Source organism: Chiloscyllium plagiosum, chromosome 7 (assembly GCF_004010195.1).
Source record: "Chiloscyllium plagiosum isolate BGI_BamShark_2017 chromosome 7, ASM401019v2, whole genome shotgun sequence".
Lineage (NCBI taxonomy): Eukaryota > Metazoa > Chordata > Chondrichthyes > Orectolobiformes > Hemiscylliidae > Chiloscyllium > Chiloscyllium plagiosum.
This window is the reverse complement of record NC_057716.1, coordinates 47,588,671-47,607,232: the sequence shown is the minus strand read 5'-3', so window position 1 is coordinate 47,607,232 and position 18,562 is coordinate 47,588,671. Positions and strand designations below refer to the sequence as shown.

Sequence of the window (18,562 nt, the reverse complement as noted above, 5' to 3'; positions counted from 1 at the left end):
CTTGTGTAACCATCATGCAGCTGCTAGCTTCCTCCAGCTTTACGTCCTTGTTAAGACTTGCTGGCTTCCTCCTCTTGTTACCTGGGTGGAGCACAGTCTTTCATGTTCTTGTTGCTTGGAGGAACATCTCCAGGGTGGTGTTACTAAACATGGGAGACACCTAGTCTTTGAAAGATAGCCTTATCATTGCCTCTTTCTGTTTTACCTTTTGATCCAAATGCTGCCATTACATTTAAATAGAGTGCCTTTGATTAAGCTTCCAAGACTTCTGCCCACCAGCCACCCATTACTGGCAGGCTTGCAAGCTGACAGCAAAATCCACTTTTCTAGCCTACCACTTGTCCATACACCCACACACCCTGATCTGGACAGTGAACTTGGACCTTTTTTCCCACCAGTTCAAATTCAGCCTCCTGTTTCTCCAAATTTACATTGAGCCTGTTTGTTTGTAAAAATGCAAAAGACCAAAGATCGCAAGGTTGTGAAGTTTTAATAACATTCATAGTACAATACAAAAGGGTAGAATGTTTTAGGTCTGCTTGGTGCTTTTTGGAGCAAATGATTATAGCATAGGAAGTGATGACGGTATAGGTCAACTCTTTCATGAGCAGTCACAAGCACTTGTAGTCTTGCTTGTTGTTGCTGAACACCCACAAGTCAACGAGTCTGCCCAAGACAGGTAACCACATGGGCTAATGCCTGCAAACCTGACTGGAGCAGGAAACTGGGGCTGACCACAAAGTGAGGTTTAACCCAAAAAGCTTTCTTTTTGGTTGTGTCATTGTCCCATGCGTAAAAAAGCTGTCAGTGCTCTGCATTTTCCTGGCTGTGGGAGATTCAGTGATGGTGTGTGAGTTGCTGAGTGTTTTAGCTGCTTTTATGAATCAATATGAATCGTGGCAGATGTGTGAGATGCCAGTGACACTACACTGTTGGCTGCAACAAAGTGACAGACATTGATCACATAAGAAACAAGTGGTGGAGATGTTTGGCATCCAAGTTTTCATGTGGCAGTCCTCCACAATGACAACCTTACAAATCTTACACATTCATGGAGTAGAGAGCACACCAGATCGATCATCTTCTTGTGCCACGAGAGTCAGGTTCTCCTGAGCCACCCATAAGCTCTGACCTCTTTCTTCAAATCACAGCCTTTTTGTATTTTTTTTAATAGGTCTGTTTGGACATATCATGACAACTCCAGGGCAGGTTGGGTTTGAGCATGGACCTTCTGGTGTGGTGGTAGGGACACCCCCTCAATTGAGGCACAAGATGCTAAATTGACAACGAGTTGTGGATCAAGGCACTATTGAGATACGAACACAGGATCTCCTGTTTCATAGGTAGGGGCTTTAACCAACTAAGTTGTCACATATAACTTCAAACTAGGAGTCAAGAGAATCAGTCAACTGGATTTGAAAATCTCTGAGGCCTAGAGGTTGTTAATTTACCACCAGAATAACTCTGCCAAAACTACATGCTAAATCAATCTGTTTATCCCTAGTTAGCACATCCTGGGGTGGGACTTGAACCTTGGTCTTCCAGCCCACTGGTAGAGACATACCACAACACTAAAACAGCCTCACGGCACAAGCCATTTTTTTTTGCAGGCTTACATCAATATTGGTTTATAACTGATTAGCAGGAGGTGAAAAAAGAGGGACAATTAGTGAATCATAATCTTAACTTCACCTTTATTTTGAGAAGCGACCATAATTCTCTTCTATACAAATTAAAATATTGTAATTGTGTGACAAAACCATCCATGATGTTGAAGAAGCCTTTGCTGTAAAAATCCAAAAAAAGGTCAGATGCCTACTTTTGGTTTATTTCATGTCAAATAATCCTTGAACTGCACAGCATGGTTAAATGCAGCACAAAATGTAAGGAAAAGATGCTCTAGTCATAATCTATTTCCTCTAATACTACACAGGCAAAATACTAGCAATGCTGAAAATCTGAGAGAAAAAGAATTAAAGATTCAGGTTAGTTGTAATGCAAGATTATCAACTTGAAATGTTTATTCTGTTTCTCTCTCCAAATGTTACCTGACCCTTTCATTCATCTCATGAGATACCACCATCTGCTTGATTCGTCAAAAGGTCAAACTCCAGGAAATGTACACAGCAAGCAAGTGAAAGATAGGAGAGGAAACGTAAAAGGTGTGTGTGAAGAAGAAGAAAGGAAAAAAACACAGGTGAAAAAGACAAAAATGGAGAATAGGAGAGATTGAGAAGAATGATAATGCAATATTTGCTGCTTATTATCATAGACTTAATAATGTCCATTGTTATTCAATTGTGATCCAAAAATGTTTGTGAATTAATAATTTATTTAAAATGTGAAAACATGGAAAGGCTAGTATTTGATGAATAATTTGTATTCACGTAAGTATTGATTGAAATTGGAAAAGCTATTTTCTCAATAATATTCTGTATTAGACAACTGGACACATATTTCCAGTAGGGGGAGCCCTAGTTCCAATAACTTGAAATTTCAGAGAGCCTGTACAATTGAGAATCACACTCACCTGGTTCGGCTGCATGTACTCTTCTAGATAAGTACGACATAGTTTTCTATCCCAGTCATCGGTAATATGACCTCCATAAATAATTTCACCAAACAGGTAACGCAAATCTTCCCATGGTACCTAAGACCCCAAATAATTTAGTCAGAGTTCACATTTCAAACAAAGTACAAATACATTCTACAGTCATGAATGAATGTGCACCTTTTATTAATAGTAAAAGAAATCATAATTCAGTGAGACTTATTCAATAACAACAAAGGGAAGTAACTGCTAAATAATAAACAAGCTTACCGTCAACAGCAATCTCACAGCTCCCATATAAAAATAATTAATAATCCATAACAGATTGAATAAATGAAATAGTCCACCACTGATGATGAATTAATATTCTTCCAGTCATCAGCAACTGACTAACTGAATTACTTTTTAACACATCAAGCAAGATTACAATAATGCAACATCACTGACTTAAGATTTTATAACCTTTAAAGCAAATTTGATAATGGGATGACCAAGCTTGTTCAATAACAGAAGTAAATTTCATCTGCCTACTTATTCACACACTTGAGACCTTCTGCCTCAATATTTGTAACACAGCCTAAAATGTAAATGAAAACCAGGGTTACTATTGCAGAAAACACTTTTATTGTTAATTCATTAATATTTATGTAGCTATGGAAATTGGTACAACATTCCAAGGACAGTAAATACAGCAAAACATGCACCATAGAGACAGTATTGTCATGCTGGGGTCGTTCTTAGCCCACATATCAAGATATCAGGTGATTTCTCCAAAAGCTCTTTCTGGTACTCTGAAACCAGTTTACACTACAGAGGAAGTGCTAGGGAAACCAATGGGGCTAAAGATTGATAAGATACCTGAACCTGATGGGATGTAACTAGTTTATTAAAGGAAGCAGTAGAGATGCTGGATGCATTAATAGTCTTCCAAGGATCCTTAGTTTCTGGAGAAGTCTCTCAGGATTGGAAAACTGCCAATGTAGCACATTTATTCAAAAAAGGTAGGAGCCAATGGAGTGGTAATTGTAGGCCAGTCAGGTTAACAACTGTTGTAGGGAAAATGAAAGCGTCTTCTTTAAAGGAGGTAATAGTAGAGCATTTAGAAGAGTCAGCATGGCTGACAAATGTACCGCAACGCTTTGAACAGTTATCAAGCAGGATAGAGAAAAGGTAGCGGTCGATGTAATATATTTGGATTTCCAGAAAGTGCTTGATAAGGTATCACTGAGTATTTAATAAGATCCAATGGTATTGAAGGTAGTATATTAATATTGACAGATGATTGGCTGACGAACAAAAGACAGGTGGAATAAGGAGGACATTTTCAGGGTGGAAGTGCCTCTGGGAAAAATATACATTAATGACTTTGACGAGGAAAATGAACGCATTATAGTCACGTTTGAGGATGATATAAAAGTATGAAGAATAGAGGAGCTGAATATTGTTTAAATAAAAAGTGCAGAAAGCTACAGAACAGAGGGATTTGGGATCCTCATCCACGAATCACAAAAAGCAAGCACTTAAGTTCAGCAGTTAATAGGAAGACAAATGGAATGTTGGTCTTTACTTCCAAGGGAATTGGGAATAAGAGTAGGGAGGCTTTAAAATAAAACTATACAAGGCACTCATCAAGACCACAGCCTGGTGAATTGTTTTGACCCCCTTATCTAAGGAAAGATCATCTGATATCGGGGGTAGGGTCCACTTTAAGCTGATACGAGGGAATGTCTTATGAGAAGTTGTATAGGTTGGGCCAATACTCATTGGAATTTACAAGAATGAGAGACAACCTTATTGAAGGATACAAGATCCTTAGGGGACTTGACAGGGTAGATGTGGTAGAAAGTCCAGGACTAAAGGGTATTACCTCAGAATAAGGGGTTGGTCATTTAAGACACAGATGAGGAGAAATTTCTTTTCGCTGTTATGAATTTGTGGAGTCCTTTACTGCAGAGGGTTGTGGAAGCTGGGCCATTAAGTAATTCCAGGCTGAAATAGGCAATTTTTGATCAGGAGAAAGTGAGGACTGCAGATGCTGGAGATCAGAGTTGAGTGTTTGATGCTGGAAAAGCACAGCAGGTCAGGCAGCATCCGAGGAGCAGGAGATTCGACATTTCGGGCATAAGCCCTTCATCAGGAATGAAGCTTGTATGAAGGGCTGAGAGATAACTGCGAGGGGATGGGTTTAGGGGGAGGTAGCTGGGAAATCGATAGATGGATGACGGTGAGGGAGAAGGTGATAAGTCAGAGGGGGGCAGTGATGGACAGGTCTGGAGGACAGTGCCAACTTGGAGGTTTGGGATTGGGATAATATGGGGGGGATGGGAAATGAGGAAATGAAATCCATACTTATCCCGTGTGGTTGCAGGGTCCCACGACAGAATATGAGGTGTTCCTCCTCCAGACGTCAGGTGGTAACGATTTGGCAATGGAGGAGACCCAGGACTTACATATCCTTGACTGAGTGGGAGGGGGAGATTTTAATCAGTAAAGGATTAAAGAATTATAGGGAAAAGGCAGGAAAGTGGAAGTGAAGATGGTCAGATCAGTGATGATCTTATTGAATTGCAGAACAGGCTCAATGGCCCAATTCTATACCTACTTCTTTGGGTCTTATTAAGATTTAACATTACACTTTAAAAAAATTGAAACTGAAGATTTTTTTTGGGATCTCTTCTATCCTTTTAACTAACTTGCTTTTTAAACCAGACCAAAATGCTAAGCTTGTAGAAAAAAGGAAAATGATGACATGTAAAGGTCAGCAGTTTGACATATTTTTGCCATATCTTGGTAGATGAATGTCCAAAATGCCCAAACTGTCCTCAAATACATCAATTTCAGCTTACAGACGTCAGGCTGACTGAAAAGAATGGAAACGTCACTGAGCACAACCAAATGAAATCCATCAGCTGAGACATAACTACTGCAATCGAGAAATCAGGGAGGGCTGGCGGTTCAGTAATAGTATTGGATCACTGTTAGAGAATAATGGTGACATGTCTGCTCATAGCATCATAGTCTTGCATGTTCTTCCATCCATATCTTAATGGTTTAATCATAATATTTGAGCCCTAGCCATTAGGTATAATGTGCCATCAATGAAGTACGTTAATTCATGCATTGCTGCAAAGAGTTTATAAAGAATTTAACAAAATTTGTTAATGAAATAAATACAAATGACTGACCATTTTCTTTGATTATCAGTGAGATGGCTAAGAAAATAGTTCTATAAATTCCAAGAATGTAACAAAATAGTTCCTTTTCCACACAACATATGAAAATTTGGGGAATTTGAAACATAGAACATAAACTTTGGGAACACATTTCAAAATATATAGGAAATAGGCACTACTCGCACTGTCTTTCAATATATTCAATTGGTTCCAATACAAAAATACAAATTTAAATTTTGATTATCAGAAGTTGACTACGTTTGTAATTTTCAGTGCATCTTACATTTCCATTGTTATGGGCAGAGGAATTTCAGATATCCAAACATGAGCCTCACCACTTCATGCAATAATAATCATGGCCAGTAACGGTGCAGAATCGTCAATCTGCTGTTTTAAAGTCAGTCAGCAGATCCATTTAAAACTATCAAAACAGAAATGCCACTTAAGCTTGAGTTGCAAGGTGTGATGCAGATGGGATGGAGTGAAAAGAAAGATTGGTCAATAGAAAGATAGTGACAGATTCCAAGTGGACTTTTTATTGTACTTCAACACAAGCTTATGATTTGACTTATTTAGACTGTGACTGATTTAGATCAAAATACCTTTGTTATATTCCCCACAGACTCAAACATACTATGTAAATAAAAGATTTAAGTTAATTTGAATACAATTAGAATTTCAGTTATCTTCCGAGTACCTGAGAATTAGCTTCTAAATAGCTGAATAAAATATGGACTGAAATAGTTAGGTCTCCAGTATTAAAAGGATATTTTCGATTCCAGCCCTGGGGGCCAAATTTACGCCGTTCAGCAACACAGGCGTGGAAATAGCACAGTGAAAATAATATCGTCTTAAACTCATGTTCACGAGAGCATTGATCCAGAGTATCCTGTGATGAAAGGCATACGAAATATGCTTAATATAACAAATATAAATCACTTTCACAAAAGCGGAAAAACAAAACCTGAATTGGATTTTTGGTTCAGAAGATCAAATTTAAACAATGCAGATTACATAGCCAGATTTGCACAAATGACATAAACAAAATGTCATCTTCATTAAAATTTAAATACTGAATTCATTCTCCTATCACTAGAAAAAAACACTTTTAAAATTACAATGGATGTCACAATACATTTGTCATCCAGAGGTGAATGTAGACTTTTTGTTTAGTTTTCAGAGTAAGCACAGTATCAAGATAATTGTAGCCTTTGTGCTCATTTCATCCAAGAGTAAAGTGTCAGCCAAGAATTTGCTTTCATTAAGCAATGTGCTTCAGACCAGGATTGTCTGCAGTTGTAAGCAACTGTAAAACTAGACCATCACATCTTACGTTCTAAATTTGTAAATAATTTACATAAATGACATAGATAAGGAAAATAAGAGATAATAATAAATAATACAAAGATTCCATTTAAGTTTGCTTTGCTGAGTTTATTTCTGGCAAAAATATCTCTACACTCTTTGCTTTTGAAGATAAGGATTTCTCTTAATCGAGTACTTTATCCTTTATCTTCCCCAAAGTCCTAGTCTTTCTCTTATTGAAAAGTTGACCCTCTCCCAAGCCTCTGTCAATATTGCTCTAAACTGACCAATAATAGGAAAACAAAAGTGTGCAATGGTTGACCAGTGATTTTCTTTTTTTTTCACTTCTTGTTGGAAAGTGTCTTGTTTCCACTCTGTATCTGCACATAACAACATGTAAAGTTCCGCAACTCTGCTTGCTCTACTGTCGACAACTCCCACCTCTAACCCTGCAATGGATCAGCATGATTGGACTCCTGGTGGTACTAGGCCACGTTTAAATTTTTGTGATCACAAATATAATACACACCACTTTTAGCTTGAAAGGTACTTAAGTGTTGAAAAGGAACTTACATTAAAGACCATTGTAAATATATACTTCCACAAAATTGAGCAAAAAGCAAATGCATGATCAGCAAGGCCCCCCATTTTCTTTTGCATTAGCATTTGCAAATTTGAGAACAATAATTTTAATATGGTTAATCAGCACTCAAGAAAAACATCAGTTCTAATTCCCCATATTTATTGTCTGCCTGATGCATAAAATATTTAAGTTGCTAATCATTTTTTATTGTCATTGAATATCAACCATACCTGATCAAAATTGTCCAAAGCTGCATGGAGATTAGCTAACATACCAGTTGGTGGTTCATTAGTAATTTTAACTGAATTCTCAAGGATTCCTTGTGGAATAATGTGCTCTTCAGGAGTTGGAGCAGATTCTGCGCTCATGAACACACGGTAGTCTGGATGGGATCTTTCACTGTACTTCTCAAGAATCTGTTCTAAATTGCTGAGCCATTTATCTACCAAGTGAATATTCTGCAAAGCATTTGAACAATTCGTCATTAAAAATTTGATACATTCAAATATACTGCATACACTCCTACTTAACTTTTACCTCAATTGGTGACAACTAAAACATTGCGAGGCCCTTTAGAAGGCAACAACATTACATGCTGACCTGTGCACTGTACATGACACGTACCTGTGGAGCCCCTAATCCATGGTGAGTCTAATGCATTGGCTCCCTTGTGTGCTGTATACCTCCCTGCCCCACACATTGCTGACCACTTCATTTAAACCAACAGCTTTGCACATGGAGGCCAGGAAAAGAATAGGGATGTTTTACCACAAAGATCAATGGTGTCAGCAGAACACATTGCTCAATACATATCATGTTCGTTTTGCTTCCTTATGCTTTTGCAGGCTCTCAACATAGACATCAACTAATGATAGATCTTGTTTGTTTGGCCTCATACTGGCACAGTTACATTCAGTGCTATACAGAGACTCAAACAAATGGATGTGGTGTACATCCAATTGACATTATCCAAATGTGACATGCTGGCTATGTGCTGTCACTATGCCACCAAGGTGACCTCAAAATCCTCTCTCTCTCTCTCAGGATATCGTAGAGTCATACAAAATAGAAACAGGCCCCTCCGCCCACCATGTCTATGCCAACCAACAAACAACACACTGCACTAATTCCATTTACCTGCACTTGGCCCACAGCTCAGTATGCCCCAGGGTTTTAAATCCTCATCCAGATGCTTCTTAAACATGGCGAGAATACTTGCCTCCACCAGCCAGTCTACTACTTTCTAGGTGAAAAATGTTTCCTCAGATCCTCTCTAAACCACTTGCTCCTCACGTTAAATATATGCCCTTTGCTCTCAGACATATTTTCTTTGGCTGCCCCTGGTTCCACAACAGGGGTGGAAGAAACCTGCTTGGCAGTAGAGTTCACTGCCTCAGAAGTTTGGTTGGAAACCCTGAGAGTGTTTGTGTCTGGACAGCCCTGACATGCTGAGGGCATCATCAAAGACTCAAATGGGCCCTCCTTGGTTTGAACTTCCAATGGTTGGAAGGAGACTGGCAGGGATGAGATGGAGAGCCTAGCCACCATTGGTGTCTTCAGAAGAGTTTTGCCTGTCTCTTTGATCGCGTACATGGAACAGTTCACCTTCCACAGCTACACCAGCACCACCCCCCACCTTTTCCTCCACGACATTGATGATTGTATTGGCGCTATCTCATGCTCCCATGAGGAGGTTGAACAGTTCACCAACTTCAGTGACACCTTTCACCCCAACCTCAAATTCACCTGGACCATCTTGGCCACCTCCTTCCCATTCTCTGACTTCTCCATCTCCAGCGACCAACTAACCATGGACATTCAGTACAAGCCCACCGACTCCCACAGCTACCTGAACTGCACCTCCTCCTCCCATACAGCCTCCTGTAAAAACACCATTCTCAAATTTCCCACCTCCACCGCATCTGTTCCCAGGATGACCAATTCCACCATAGAAAATCCCAGATGGCCTCCTTCTTCAATGGTCTCAATTTCCCCTCCTACATGGTTGACGGTGCCCTCCAGCGCATCTCCTCCCTTCCCGCACCTCCGTCCTTGAACCTCACACCTCCCAATGCAACAAGGACACAATATCCCTGGTACTCCCCTTCCATCCAACCAACCTCCGTATATGTTGCATTATCCTCCGCCACTTCGGCCACCTACAAACAAACCCTACCACCAGGGATATATTTCCATCCCCACCCCTACCAGTGTTTCAGAGAGACAATTCCCTCTGTGACTCCCATTCAGATCCACACCCCCCACCAGCCCACATTCCACTCCCGGCACCTTTCCCTGCCAAAACAAGTGGTGCAAAACCTGTGCCCGCACCTCCCCCCACTGACCTCACTTCCATCCAAGGCCCCAAAGGATCCTTCCACAGCTGACAGAAATTTATCAGTACTTTCACCAATGTCATCTACTATATCTGTTGCATCTGATGTGGTCGCCTCTACATCGGGGAGACAGGACACCAACTTGTGGATCATTTCAGAGAATATCTCTGGGACACCTGCACCAATCTAATCCCACTGCACCACGGCAGAACACTTCAACTCCCCTTCCCACTCCACCAAGGACATGCAGGTCCTGGGCCGCCTCCATTGCCAAACCCTAACCACCCAATGTGTGGAGGAAGAACACCTCAGCTTCTGACTTGGGACCTTGCAACCACACAGGATTAATGTGGATTTCACCAGGTTCCTCATTTCCTCTCCCCTCAACTTATCCCAGTCCCAGCCTCCAACTTGGCACTGCCCTCTTGACCTGTCCATCCTCTTTCCCATCTATCTGTTCCACCCTCCTCTCCGAACTATCACCTTCTCCCTCACCTTTGTCTACCTATCACATCACGTTCTCAGCTACCTTCCCCCCCAGCCTCACCCCTCTCCCATTAATCTCTCAGCTCATTCCTGATGAAGGGCTTATGCCCAAAATGTCAATTCTCCTGCTTCTCGATGCTGCCTGACCTGATGTGCTTTTCCAGCACCACCGTCTCGACTAAGATGGTTCTGTACCAAGGACAGAGTTTAGTGCTCAGTACGGTTGCTTCTAGATGGACCACTACTGCCAATCTCTGGCTTCTTCATGCTGGAATACCCATAAACAACCTGGCTGGTGAGCCCCCTGTCTACTGCTGAGCGAATACCAACAGCAATGAGATGAGGCCCTTAAAGTGGGTGTTAATTGTGCACTTAAGGACCTCAATGAGTGGCAGTGCACATGGGGTTACACTTTCTCAGAAGCGTTCAGATTACAGAGGAACCTCTATTAACCGGCAAACAATTAAGATTGCAAGGTCCCAACGCTTGGTAACCTATGTTACCCGGCATTTGATTAACCAAACAAAATTCTCCCTGCCTGTGTCCTTCAGATAATCGATGTCCTTCTGTATATTGTAGTATTATAACCACTGCAGCTACCTTTCAAATCAAATAATGAAATCCATATGCATTTTGGTATAACTATATTCCACACAGCCTAACTTGCCTGCAGAATAACCCAGTGTCCTTCTTGAGCTGCACTGGTTATAGCTTGTTCAGCTATTGCTTCTTGTCCCTGACCAAGCGATAGATTGTGTAGTTTTCCAGAATCTATGGTGAAACCAAGTTTATTTCCTAAAAAGTACAAAAATATATATTGGGAAATGTTTGTTCAACAAATTCACTTAAGTCTAAATAAGTGAGGATAAAGAGCTTTGTGAAAGTTAGGTTGCCTTTACCCACTCTGTTAATGTTAGCATCCACATAACAAGTCTTAGAACAGAACTCATGTTAAGAATGTAAAATAAAATTAATTAACATTCATAGATATGGCTAGTAAGCTTGGTCTTGTCAAGATGTCCTGCTTGTCTGACTGTTGTTAATTAAGGAATCAGTCAGTGACAACAGATTTCTTATTAGATTCATATTGGATTCTTTACCTTTGGACATACACATTAGTAAACTCAATTTTCTCCATAAGAGTGAACATTGATGGAGGTGTTATTAGAGATAATGAAGGAAGCATGGATAAAGAGAAAATTAAGCATTAGGAAACAAAAGGTTTGAGTAAATACGAGTTTTTCAGATTGGTGAAATATCCTCAATGATCACTAAAACAAAACAGGAAAAAAAGTGATCCCAAGAATCACAAGGTGAAGATCAGTAAATTAGAGGCATAGGAAATTTTTGACAAAGAATGCAAACGATAGGCAGATTATGGAGTTAGCAGATCCAATCCAATGCATTAAAAATATGAAGTAGTATTACTTTGGAAAAAAAACTCAGTAAAGTATATTTCAATGATAACCTTTTGGAAGGGAAAGAACAGATATAGCAATGACATTCAACATGAATTTACAGCAAGTAATGGAAACTGAAGACGTGTTTCCACTATTTAAATATTAACAGTTATTTATCTTGCATCTTGTCAGTGATACACAATATTTTTCATCTGACAAGATCTGCAACAAGGCATTCCAGATAAACAATTCTACTAAAATTATAATTATGCCTTTTTATATCTTAAAAAACCATGGACTGCAATGTCAAAGAACTATTTTTGAAAACAGGGGTTTGCCAGGATGTCTGCATATTTATATAGCAAGAAATTTGATATTGACTGTGAATGCCGTTTTTGTTGCAGTGGATTTCTGCAATTTGCAGATGATCGGGCATTTAGAAGTAATTTACAAGTGAAGTTTACTGATTCTCAGCTAATTGCACAGGTTGGGACTGGAAACAAGTTACAGAGATATGGACACACCGATAGAAAGCTACCAGAAGGGATGTTCATCCCAGCAGAAGTTGTCTGTTCTCTGCAGTTAACAAAACTGTTTAAACTTGAAGAAAACCAGTTATCTATCCTGTGAGCTGTGACTTTTGAATTGATAAATCCAGGGCATTTTCTAAGTGAGCTGAAAATGTGTTGCTGGAAAAGCGCAGCAGGTCAGGCAGCATCCAAGGAGCAGGAGAATCGACATTTCGGGCATGAGCCCTTTTTCAGGAGCCAATTTTCTAAGTGAGCCAATCATCTGTACTTCTTACAAACAACTGGAAGTTTCTAGAGAAAGACAAAGGGTCTGGCTAGCTGAAGAAGAATCATTTCAACATCAGCATCAGGAAGCAAAGACTACTGAACTAACTTTCCAGCTTTTCTACCTCCTCCAATAATCTATTTTCCTTATGTGCTTATCTGTTTTTGTGTGTGTATGTATAAAAGAGAGTTTATAAAGGAACTGCAGTTTCAGTTAGTAGTGTTATATGCCAATGGTTTATATCTGCTTACTTGCAGTGATAATTATTTGGAATAAATAATAATTTTTGGCTAGTACAAAACCTTGGTCCATGTTCTCTATCAAATTTGATCTGTAAATCAAGTAAATTGGAGTACTGCACACAAAGAAAAGCTTTAGCACTTGGTACAACTCCAGGAATAGTGGGGTTCAATTCACAACATGGTACCCCTTTGGATCGTAATTTGGATCAAAATTCAACTAAACCTTAAGTGGTGCTTCATATGACATGGTGTTATTTTTTGCCCAAAGTTTTAAAAATTGTACTTTGAACCTTTGATGATTCTAGGGACATAGAAATAAGAACAGACCTATTCAGCCCTAATCAAGTTTCATCATTCAGTGAGATTTTGGATATTCTCACTCCATATACTACCTTTGGACCATATCGCTTAATAACTTCATTTCATAAAAATTAATCTATCTTCGATTTCTAAGTAACAACTGGTCCATCATCCCCTGCCATTTGTGGAAGAGAGTTGTAAACATCAACTATCTTTTTTTATGTAGAGGTGCTTCCTGAATGGTCTGACCCTAATTCTTAGACTATGGCCCATAGTTTTAGAAACCCTAAGCAGTGGAAATAGTTTCCGGAAGAAAGTGAGGTCTGCAGATGCTGGAAATCAGAGCTGAAAAGTGTGGTGCTGGAAAAGCACAGCCAGTCAGGCAGCAAACAAGGAGCAGGAGAATCAACATTTTGGGCATAAGGCCTTCACCTGGAATGTGGGGGGCGGGGAAATGGCGGTTTGGAGATTAATAGGAGGGTGGGGTGGAGGCAAGGAGATATGTAGATACAAGTAGGGGGTGATGGTGATAGGTCAGAGGGAGGGTGATGCAGATAGGTGGGAAAAAAGATGGACAGATAGGACAATTCAAGTGGGTGGTGCCTTGTTGGAGGGTTGGATCTGGGATGAGGTGGGGGAGGAGAGATGAGAAAACCGGTGAAATTGACATTGATGCCACACGGTTGGAGGGTCCCAAGGCAGAAGATGAGATGTTCTTCCTCCAGTTATTGGGTGGCTTGGATTTGGTAGTGGAGGCGGCCCAGTACTTGCATGTCCTTGGTGGAGTAGGAGGGGGTGTTGATGTGGTCGGCCACACGACGATGGAGTTGTTTGGTGCATGTGTCCCAGAAATATTCTCTGAAACGTTCCACTTTTCCAGTGCCACACGAGTGGAAGTAGTTTATTTACCCTGTCTTTTCATGTTAATATCTTGAAGACGTTGTTCAGATCCACCCATAACCTTCTAAATTCTGGAGAAAACAGGCCTAATTTTTATAATCTCTCCTCATAAATTAACTGCTGAAGTCCAGTTATCATTCTTGTAAACTTTGCTGTGCAGAAGTCTACACTTGTGCTGGCAGCTTTGTATTTTAACAAAGTATTGTGCAGAAAAGACTGACAATGGAGTTTGTGTTTGTTTCCTTTGGGAGTGATGGAAAAATGGAAACAACAGTTATGAATGCTAATATGATTTTTATCATGGCTAATTGTTTTTTATACACTTGTGGAACTTGGGTGCCTCTGGGCCAGCATTTATTGCTCGTCCTTAGTTGCCCTTGAGAAGGTGGTATTGAGCTGCCTTCTTTGAACTACTGCAGTCCACTTGCTGAGAAATAAAACTGGAATGTGCAAAATGTGTAAATAATAGCAGATTGTCATTCAGTTTAACTGAGGCATTCAAAACTTTTGATCATTTTCAAGTTTAGGAACTGTTCTAAAACAAACTTGGTCACTATTTTGTTTAAACTGTAGCTTTGCTGGTTTGTCTAACTTTCCCTGATTATATTTCTTTCTTGATATTAAAAATAGACCTAAATGATACAAAAACCTAGTTAATAAATTTAATGTACAGGAACAATGTTAATATTTCATAGCCATTGTTGGTGAAGGATGTCTTGTTTTCAAAATTAGGGATCAAAGAGATTTTAAGACTGTGACATGGTGAAGAGAGTTATAGTGGAACAAAGTTCCTGTCAATTAGTGAATTAACAATAATTTAACTTAGATGAATGATTATCACCATAAGAAAGTAAAGGAGGAAATTAAAATGGGATTATTGAACTTGATTTGCCAATAATCATGTGTCATGGCTACCCATTAAAAGTGTTCACCCATTAAAAGTGGAGAAATCACAACTGCATTTGCTCGTGGCCTATCCATAATCAATAAAGTGCATTTAATGCAGTTATTGATTGTCTCATCCCTGCTGAAAATGTGTTGCTGGAAAAGCTCTGCAGGTCAGGCAGCATCCAAGGAGCAGGAGAATCTTCAGGATTCCTGAGCCCTTCTTCAGGAATTGATTGTCTCATATCAAGAGTGATCTACCAATCTAAGATTACATCCCATATCATCTAATGATGCTTCTATCTGACCATTAATTTTGAATGAACACGGATACTGTGTCATACAGCATAATGTATGAAAATCACAAAGGTTGCAAGACGATGAATTGTCACAGCAAAACAATCTTTTGAAATGCCATTGGAATTTGTCTTCAAGCAATGCCACTTTTTTTTCTACCAACTTTCTTCAATTTGAGATATAGAACTTCCCAGGAGCTCACATCTTTGGATCTATATGGTTATGCAACTGCTAGCTTATAATGATTTACAGAACATGTAATAATTTGTATACATTATTTGTTCTTATAGCCTACTCACCTAAGGCTTCTACATCTTTCAGTGGATTGACTCCAGAAGAGAGAATAAAGAAAATTGGAGATGCTGGATCACTTTCCCGAAATGATTTAGCAAATTCTATTTGACGCCCTTCAATGTATTTTGTTCCAAGCTTTTCCTCCACAAATTTTCTGTAAAATTATTTAACCTACTTTAATGGAGAGTCACAAGTTCCTTAGTTTTAGGATACAAAAAATTAAAGTCACATTGCACATGAAGAAGGATCCTGAAGGAATAATGACATTTTTAATCTCATGAAATTTATACAAATTTTGAAAATATTGCTGCGGTCGGCAATAAAGTTGCAGTTGTGAAAACATTGGCAACAAACTCTCCTCTTGATTGTTTAGAGCCTAGCTGTTAAATTTGTTGATGTACTTTTAGGCTGAATGGCATTTCTACTTAAATTTTTCTTGCTAAGCTTTCAGGTAAAAAAAAAGTCATTATTGTCATCAGAGATCCTAGCCACCACCCTCCCCAGGAAGTTCATTGGATCTTGAATCGCTTTCAATTCCAAGCCCATCTCTTTTGCTTCATTCTAAAGCCTCGACAAAAAGATTCATAACCCAGTTTGCTTGAAATCTCAGCTGAGGCACAGGATACACCAACTGCTGCACATTTTCAGCTTTATAGCTTGACACGATTTAACAGCCTTTTTTTTTTTACAGTCCTCATCTCTATCAGCAGACAGATAGTCTTTATGATTACTTGAAGGGCATGCTAGGATATCCACTCTAGAAGACAACAATCAGAGAGTGAGATTAGATTAGATTAGATTCCCTACAGTGTGGAAACAGGCTCTTCGGCCCAACAGGTCCACACCAACCCTCCGAAGAGCCATTTCCCTCTGACTAATGCACCAAACACTATGGGCAATTTAGCATGGCCAGTCCACCTGATCTGCACATCTTTTTTGGACTGTGGGAGGAAACCAGAGCACCTGGAGGAAACCCATGCAGACACAGGGAGAATGTGCAAACTCCACACAGACAGTTGCTCGTGGTTGGAATCGAACCTGGGTTCCTGGTGCTGTGACGCTGCAGTGCTAACCACTGAGCTACCATGCCACCCCATGGGATGTAATAATTTTCATCTGTATCAGAATGAAATAGACCAACCTGGGAAACTGTATTGCATGTTCTTCATTCTCTAAGTACTTTTACCCAGGTTAGAAAAGGGCTCCTGCCCCAACCTCCAGCTCTTCTGGACCGAAGCTTTAAGGCACTGAAACAACAATAAACCACACCGTTCCCCACACACTTGTGCACACTTGACTTATCACCAGTAGGGGATCAAATTCTCAACCTGCTAGGCAGCAATTTGCATCACAGTCTTGACATAACTCAACATTTCAAATATATGATGAAAGCATGTTTAAGACACTTGCTAACCAGACTGAGTAATATTACTTGCATACAACACTGAAAAATAAAGGGATGCAATGAAACAAATTTTTAATCATTAAGGGAATTGAAGGTTATAGGAAAAAGGTAGGATAGTGGAGTTGAGGATTATCAGATCAACTATGATTTCTCTGAATGGCAGAGCAGACCTCTTCAGCTCCTACTACTAACACTTCCAATCCACTTCAAGCTGCCAAAAAGCAAGTTCTCACAATGTTAACAAAAATCCACCGTCACTGTAACTACTGCAGCACCTCAAACACATCCTCACATTCAGCGCACTTGGCCTGAGATGAATTAGGCCTCATTAGCCCTTATTTCAATGTATGAAATTATATAGCCATGAATAAATTTTATTGAATTTCCCTGTGACTTTAATAACGTTTGCTACAGCTTTAACTACATATAAAAACTAATCTTAAATGGAGGTTAAACTTTTGCATGAGCCAAAGTTACAAACAAGGCAATACTTTGTGATACAATCTTTCTTGGTGTGGAGATGCCAGTGTTGGACTGAGGTGGACAAAGTCAGAAGTCACATGACATCAGGTTATAGTCCTACAGAGTTAATTTGAAATCACAAGCTTTCGGAGCACTGCTCCTTCGTCAGGTGAAGTCACTCCAAAAACTTGTGATTTCAAATAAACCTGTTGGACCATAAGCTGGTATTGTATGGCTTCTGAATCTTTCCTGGAACACTTCAATATTACAGGTATTGGGTCTGAGATCAGGACCACAGTATGCACCAGGACCTGAATTTTCATCAAGCTCTGGAAGTGTGTTTTGATATGTGAAGCCTAAATTTAGATATTTCTGGCAGGATTCTGGTCTCCTTCCTATCGGAAAGATGTTCTGAAACTTGAAAGGTTTCAGAAAAGATTTACAAGGATGTTGCAAGGGTTGGAGGACTTGAGCTATAGGAAGAGGTTGAGTAGGCTAGGGCGGTTTTCCCTGGGGCATCGGAGGCTGAGAGGTGACCTTACAGAAGTTTATAAAATCATGAGGGGCATGGATAGGATAAATAGACAAAGTCTTTTCCCTGGCGTCGGGAAGTCCAGAACTAGAGGGCATAGGTTTAGGGTGAGAGGGGAAAGATATAAAAGGGACCTATGGGGCAATCTTTTCATGCAGAGGGTGATACTGTATGGAATGAGCTGCCAGAGGAAGTGGTGCAGGCTAGTACAATTGCAACATTTAAAAGGCATCTGGATGGGAAAATGAATAAGAAGGGTTTGGAGGGATATGGGCCAGGTGCTGGCAGATGGGACTAGATTGGGTTGAGATATCTGGTCGGCATGGATGAGTTGGACCAAAGGGTCTGTTTCCACGCTGCACATCTCTATGACTCTATTTAGCACTAACTTTGTACACATTCTACTGGGGTCTGAATTGCCTCCTATATGAAACACACAGTCAATCTTGCTGATATTAGCTTTCCCAATATGAGAGGAAGATGAACATTGCATTTTCTAACCACCTCCATTTTCATAGGACCTACATAATCAGTGGCAAGAATAAATATAATTTCCACTGTCAAGCTGTGAAGCAATTTGCCAGGCTGGAAAGAGCTCATCAAAGAAGTGCAGCAA

The 18,562-nt window shown here is 39.8% G+C and overlaps 1 protein-coding gene across 6 annotated transcripts in view; it reads right to left on the bottom strand.

Moving 5' to 3' along the window:
• dnah9l (dynein, axonemal, heavy polypeptide 9 like) overlaps positions 1-18,562 on the bottom strand; it is a 427,363-nt gene that overhangs the window by 38,625 nt on the left and 370,176 nt on the right. For 3 of the 6 annotated variants that reach the window (XR_006312134.1, XM_043693603.1, XM_043693605.1), the window contains exons 73-77: positions 15,553-15,701; positions 11,102-11,229; positions 7,843-8,070; positions 6,422-6,613; positions 2,531-2,650 (exon numbers count right to left, since the gene is read on the bottom strand). Coding sequence is in view for 5 of the 6 variants with exons in the window: in XM_043693603.1 (XP_043549538.1) it covers positions 2,531-2,650; positions 6,422-6,613; positions 7,843-8,070; positions 11,102-11,229; positions 15,553-15,701 (817 nt within the window). In the remaining variant the exon portion in view is untranslated. Of the gene's footprint in view, positions 1-1,706; positions 1,787-2,530; positions 2,651-6,421; positions 6,614-7,842; positions 8,071-11,101; positions 11,230-15,552; positions 15,702-18,562 lie in introns of those variants that run through there. The other 3 variants (XM_043693606.1, XM_043693604.1, XM_043693607.1) reach the window with 3 other exon arrangements.